At 36.0% G+C, this 7,283-nt stretch overlaps 1 protein-coding gene across 1 annotated transcript in view; it reads right to left on the reverse strand.

Annotated features, from left to right (window-relative positions):
* Positions 1–5,261, reverse strand: part of LOC104405698 (E3 ubiquitin-protein ligase MYCBP2-like) — a gene marked incomplete at its 5' end in the record, with an annotated part of 59,609 nt that extends 54,348 nt beyond the window's left edge. Inside the window, 2 exons of the mRNA XM_010014471.1 lie at positions 4,248–4,388; positions 5,145–5,261. Of these exons, the coding sequence (XP_010012773.1) occupies positions 4,248–4,388; positions 5,145–5,261 (258 nt within the window). The remainder of the gene's footprint in view (positions 1–4,247; positions 4,389–5,144) is intronic.
* Positions 5,262–7,283: the final 2,022 nt, after the last annotated feature.

Below are 7,283 nucleotides of genomic sequence, written 5' to 3' on the forward strand. Positions count from 1 at the left end.
CTGTCTCATTACAGAAGCCAATCATCCAGCTATGTTCTGTTTGCTAAACATCCGCTTACATCAAATTCCAGTAATACAAATGATTTGTGTTTTTGACAACCAGAGAAACTGTCAAAACACCAGCATTTCTTTAGATTTTACAGTACCTCTACTCAAAATGGAAAATGGTACCACAATGTACTAGTAAGATGTGTTTGGGGCACTGGGGAGAGGGTCTTGGATTGGAAGATTGGCAGGGTAAAGGCTTATCAATTTGAAATAAAACTATGAAAACTATAAGAAGTCCACATTTGCCTTATGAGAGAGGATTTCATAAGCATCCAACATAGATTAACTGATTGATTATATTATTTTGCAGCATATTTCATATTTTGTCATGGACTTCTACAGAAAAATATGGACTACCCATACGTAAAATATTTAAGTACAATTTTAAAGATTTATTTTTGTATGTTGTAAAGCTGTACATGCAAAATATAAAAGAAACCAACAGCAGTGAATTGGGACCATGCTGGCTTCACAACACTGAGACGATCAAACTAAAAGCTCTCCTTTTGTCTAGGAGCTTTAGAACTTCCTGGCTATTACCACACTGTATGCCAGTTTAGATGAGTGGATAGGCATGTATTTTAGTTTTCATTCTGAAGAAACTACTAAATACAACCTCAATATTTAATCCTTATGCTACCACCTGCAGATTTAGTTCCTCTTTTGCCTTTCAAGCTTTCCCTCCACCCACAAAAAAAAAAAAATAAAAAATCAGGAATTCATACTTTTTTTTCAACAAAGTTTCAGGAAAAAAAAAAAAAAAAGAATTACTTAAATTTGCTACCAAAAGTAAGCAGATCATGAGAAGCATTCAAAATCTCAATATCATTAAGATAAGCCTTAGCTTTGAAAGAAAAAAAAATGTTGACATTTTACTCAACATCATCTTACTTTGCAATTGCCTTCCATTGTGCCTAAAATGATGGTAGATATCTCTTGTGGATGTCCCTCAACTTTGCCACAGAACATTCAGCTTTCTGAGGTTCTGTGACCAAACACTGCAGTCTACATACTAATTTTGGTTTTCTTCTTCTGCAATAATGGTTTGAAAAACGCAGTTTCTCAATCCTGCTTGCCTATGGCGGTCAGGGAATGTAATGATATAACTGGCCAGCAGGGTACAATATACCTTATAGTAAAGTTTTATATTTAAAATTAAGTAACAAAACCACATTTAGAATATGATTTTTTTAGAAGTCATGTTTCAGAGCTTAATCAAGATCAAATTTATTGCCTCCTAGTGTGTACTGGTTTATGTTGTTTGTACCTTTCTACTAAGTACTGTGTGTAAGCATAAGAACGTAACTGTTTAAGGAACTTCACAAGTACTTTCTCAAGAAGCTCACTGAATGTCACAAGACAGAAAGAAAAATGACTACCAGGGATGGAAGCAGTTTATCCAAAATCACAGTCTATTAAATTCATAGTCTTATAATCACATTGCCTACAATGGATTGGAAGCACAATTTCAGATCAATGGCTATACAGCAGTTCCTCATGAAAGGACAAGAGCAACAAGAGGAACAGATTCAACTATGCAGATTTTCTAAGGCGGCAAATGACAACAGCTCAGCTAAATAGTCTAATAACTACAATGGATCTCTGCTTTCCTAAGATCATTTATCTTTAAATATAATTGCTTTGGTCAAAATATACAGAAGTAACGTATTTAGGAGATCTAAGATATTCAATGTTTGCTTTATTATAAAGTATCTAGCTAATATCAATAAACAAAATGTTCTCTTGAGACATATATTGTACCTGCAAGAGGCCGAAATTAACACTGCTGCAAAATGCTGGGGATTTTTGTTCACTGTTCAATTAATACAGTGGTGAAACATTAAGGCTTTCTTTTAAAAATACACTTTTTAGCGTATTTTAAAAAATGTACTGACAGATTTTATTTACTTAAGGGGTGATCAAGATTTAGCAGAGAAAAAAGTTTTAATCTGAGCTACAAAAATCTGGAGCTTACGAAAGAGTTTCTTGAATTTCATAAGGTTTTGTGGTGCATAATGCTAGAAAAGCATGCAGTAAAGACCAAGGCACTCAAAAGGAAGCTACTGAACCTTGACTTCTGGTCTGTGGCCTTTAAGAAAGAAAGAAAGAAAATATTGAGAACAGTTTTTTCCTTTTACCTCTAGTTATTATGAATCAAATGACAGTCACAATGAAATTCAATAGTTTCAGGACATGCTAAGCCCTTTCAAAAATTTGAAAGTATATGAGAGATGCAAAGAAACCTTCCATCTAAAACTAGTTCAAAACACATCTTATTATATACAGCTACATTGTTACAATAGTTGCTTTTGTAAGACTTCTACTATGTTGGCCATGGTTTATCAGAAGCTAAGCAAGCATGCATTGTTTCACCTTGTGTCATTAAAGATGTAATGCAGCTGGTTACTTAAAAGAAAATTAGGCATATTTACCAGCTCCTAGTAAGTCTAAATGGTAACGAAACTAATTACAACACCATTTAAGGGGAAAAAAAAAAATAAATATTTTATTTGACATTTACAGAAGCAGAGAATGAAATCTGTGATAACTAAATGCTGTTTTTCACATTTGATTGTACCTGACCTACTTATTCAAATGAAATTTGAATTCTCAAAGATTACATTATCAAGATTGAGTGTTATTTATGACAGCCACTTCCTTTCAGGCTTTTCTCAGGGAGCACAGGGGATGTCCTTCTCTAGAACTAAGTGTGTACAAGAGCTATTTGAAAGTCATTTTGTGGTTCGCAGCAAGTTCTTGCTAACCACATACAGGACTGCTGAGCTCAAAACTATTCCCTTCAGCAAGTAAAAAAGAATTAGAAACAGTTTAACTAAGAAACAAAACAAAACAAATAAAATTTAACAATGTAATACCCATCCAGACTTACAATATTTACTGAAGTTAACTACTTAACCAAGGTGAATTTACTTTTATCACTGGTGAACGGGTAAAATTTAACTGCTGCATAAAAATATTAATGTTTCATGAAAGTATAATACAGCAATTCTGATGAGCATCAATTTCTAAGGCAAAACATTTTAAGCAAAGCTGAATTTTCATATATTCTACAATAAATTAGATAATATGCCCATCATCAGTATTTGAGTGTCTGATGGCTAACTACAGAAATACTTTGCTTCCTAAATGCAGTATTAAAGTAATTCCCAAAATAATGAATAATTTATGGACAAGAAGGTGAATAAGAAGATGATCACAGATTTATAGAGTAGTTTGGGTTGCAAGAGACCTTAAAGATTACCTAGTTCCAACCCCCTGCCATGGGCTGGGAATAACAGTGTTTGTCAGAACACAGGCTGTAGCCACAGGGGATTTAAGAACTTTCACGTCAGGCTACTAGCAAACAGCCCTGGAACAGCAGTAGCAGCTCACTCATACAAGGTGTCAAATCAGATCTAAGTAGCAGTATTTGCAATTAGATCTGGTTCCCACATTCTACCCTGAAGAAACCAAGGTACTGCCCATTCTAGGGAACGCACAAAACCGGATGAGCCAGAAAAGCCTGCACTTTCACAATTTTTCTGAGCAACACTGGTTCGGCTAATATACTTTATTAAACTATATCTTGTTTCCAGAAAAGGAGTAATCTTTGAATTGTCATGATGGTGATCACAGTTACTCAGTACACTGTGCCTCCTCTTAGAAACTCAATTTTTCACTCAGTCTTGATGGTCTGGGACTCTTTGATTAGCTAATAATTGATAACTCAAGGATTCAGGTGTGAAACTCACCAAAAACACATACAAAAAGCAACAGAGCCTAAAGAAGTTTTCCATTTTTTTAAAAAAGCCTCAGTTACATTGATTCATTGCTGGCTGCAATCTTCTGAAATCATGGCAACAACAGTGGACCACTTTGCAGACAACGAAATCTTGCATCAGAAACATCTGCTTGCAGACAACAAACTAGTATGATTATACTTTTGTATGCTGTTATAGCAGTCCTTGCACTTTTGTTTCTCTCTCAGGACAAGAGACTTCAACATAAAAGCCTCATACCTTTCTACACTCCACCCTCATTACACAACAGCCCTTGAAAATGCAAACACATATAAGGTAGTATTTGGTAACTAAAGTATTGTTTACCTCAGGACTCATTTGCAGCCTTAATTAAAGAAAGTCTTGTAATGAGGATAGAGTGTACCTTTTGGATATTTTTCAAAGGCACCTTTTACTTACGTCAACAGGTACCAGAAGGCTCTTGCCAAGATGCTGGTTAAAAGAGAGACACCAGGCTTCAGTGTAACCATTCATGTTAGGAACATACTTCTTTATTGTCTCATCATTCAGCCTCAGCCAAACACCATCATCATTGTGGATCTATGGGAAACAAGCAACAAAAACGAGCCATGCCCTTCTGTAACTGCTCCAAAGCTAGTAAGAATTAACAGACTTCAGACAAACAGACAACAGTAGCAAGGAAGCAATGATCACCACTACACTGATAGAATTAAGAATGAGGTAAAGAGGAACATCAACAAAATCAGAATTTCAAAGCAATGGGAGGCATATCTTTTTAGAAGGCAAGGTGCAAAGATAAATTTAAATCAGATGATGCAGTAATAAGAGTTGCTTTGAGAGAAAAAGAAAGCCAAGCCTTCATAAGGCTTTTTTAAGTTCCCCAGTTGCCAGTTTTCCACTGCTGATACAACTTAGTAAATTGCAAAAGTATTCCTTGCATATGAAGGTATATTGTAAGAAATATACATGCACAGTAGTCTAACACACTAGTGATCCTTCAGAAGTGAAAGATGTAATGAAAATAACACCTACATCTAAATTTTTATGTAGAGTTGAAATAATAAGTCATGAACAGCTAAATCCTTAGAGGTATTATTATAAGATGAACTCTAGGAATTTTGTTTCCTCATATTAGTCTTGAAAGTTTGTTACACAGGTTTTAAAGTAAAAGGAAATGACAGCTTGAAAAACTAAATTAGTAAATATTTAGATTGTTGTGATTTATATTCTTATGTTCTTAATCTGTATATGTCAACATGTAAACATGAAAAAACATTATTTGCACGAATTAGCTTTATATCTTAGCCCAATTTTCAACAGAAATGTCTTAATTACCTCGTCAATGAAAGTGATGGATCCATTGACTTTCACTATGCCTATCTGCTCACTCTGAAGGGAAGGGTGGCTACGGATACGAAGCCCTGCACTGTCCTTGGCCACAAATTTGCGAACCTAAGAGAAGCAAAGGAAGACAGTAAGGAAGAAAAAATTGGAACAGAGCTCTCAAAGAGTAAAAGAAGTAGGTTTAATAGATTCTGAAATGCCAGTGATGAGACAGCAGTCTTAGAGTTACAGTTTGTTGCTAGTTTCCCATGGCTGCTGTTTGTAACTTTACCTTTTTACTATAACCGATAAAATCATAATGTTAAGAAAAGCCCTGAAAGTGCATTGACTCAGCCTTACAAAGATCTTCATTATACCACACAATATTCAGTACAAGCTTCTGATTCCTTTAACTGCTGTCCCCCATGCATTTTAGAAATTCTTCCAAGTTTCAAGGGTTTTGCCTTTTCAAATTTAGTATTTCCAGTAACCGATCAACCCGGGATTACCACTTCTCATTTATGCTGTGACAATACCCGCTTTAGTCAGTTTTTTGGCCAGAATGTGGGTATTTTCTTTAGCTATAGAGTTTAAATAGCCATTTAAAAATAGAGAAATATTGGATCTTTCTACTTATTTATTTTTCAAATAGCTCTTTTAAGAGTTTATCCCTTTTTCACAGGAATGTTAGATCAGATGCTCCTTGTTACTAGTTTGCTTAACCACATCCCCAAAAATGTCCTGGTTGTTATTCACTATCATTTTTTTCACCATTCAAACACATTATCAAGGCATCTATCCCACAGAGAACAAATGGAAGCCACGCTTTCGGTCTTTGGTTTTAAGAAGTGCATATATTCTAACCATGTGGTATAAAGCTTTTTTCTTGTAAGGTTATTTTCAAACTCCACAGGCAAAACTGAAAAAAGTATCAACTGTAGTACAGACTCTAACTTAACATAAAGCACAGAATGATATGGAAAGAATAAACTCAGGAAAATGTAATGAAAGGTAACAGCTAAGTGCCTGATTTTTTTCCCCCTAAATAAATTATTTTAAGAAATGGTATTTATTTTAAAGCTAATTTAAAAAAGAGACAGAAACATGAAGAATTTCAAATGTAACTTAGTCCAGAAGGTGCAAGGTTTTGTTTACCAACAATCCTGTTACTCCAAAGATTTAGATTTTTCAAAAGTAGGACTTACAAGGTCCTTGTAAAAACGAAAAGCTGAATCACTGCCGACAGCATTCTCAACACAGAAAAGCCCATAAATGAAGCCTTGCAAATTAGTGGTCCCTGAATTAAAAAATGTTACTTCAGAAGACCATAGGATAGTGTCGTGGTTTAAGCCCAGCCGGCAACTTGGAACCACGCAGCCGCTCGCTCACTCCCCCCCTTTTCCTTCCTCCCCCCGCTCCCGGAGGGATGGGGAGGAGAATTGAAGGAATGTAACTCCCACGGGTTGAGATAACAGCTCTCCAGTAACTAAGGTATAATACAAACCACTACTGCTACCAATAATAATGATAAGAGGAATAACAAGGGAAAAGGACACAACCGCTCACCACCCGCCGACCGATACCCAGCCCGACCCGAGCAGCGATCTGGGCCTTCCGGGTAACTCCCCCCAGTTTCTATACTGAGCATGACGTGCTGTGGTATGGAATACCCCTTTGGCCAGTTTGGGTCAGGTGTCTTGTCTCTGCTTCCTCCCAGCTTCCCCTCCTCCCTGGCAGAGCATGAGACTGAGAAAGTCCTTGGTCAGAGTAAACATTACTGAGCAACAACTAAAAACATTGGTTCTATCAGTATTGTTCCCAGACTGAAAGTCAAAAACACAGCACTGCACCAGCTACTAAGAAGGAGAAAAAATGACTGCTGTAGCTGAACCCAGGACAGATAGGAAGGCTAAAACTTGGACTAAAACCTTGAATTTAGAGGAAGAAGTACTTGCATTCAAGATCTGGATACGCACAGGCCAGGAAAGAGCACTCTTCCCCTTTGCAGCAGCTAACTAGTTAATAGAAAACTTCAAGCTGTAACTACAAATGGTTTAATGATCAGATCCACTGACAATAGAATAAAAAAAAAGAGATGAAATTATGCTAATTTCTGACCATAATGAAAAACTTAATTGTCTGAGTCTTCTT

Source organism: Nestor notabilis, unplaced genomic scaffold, assembly GCF_000696875.1.
Source record: "Nestor notabilis isolate BGI_N333 unplaced genomic scaffold, ASM69687v1 scaffold27855, whole genome shotgun sequence".
Lineage (NCBI taxonomy): Eukaryota > Metazoa > Chordata > Aves > Psittaciformes > Psittacidae > Nestor > Nestor notabilis.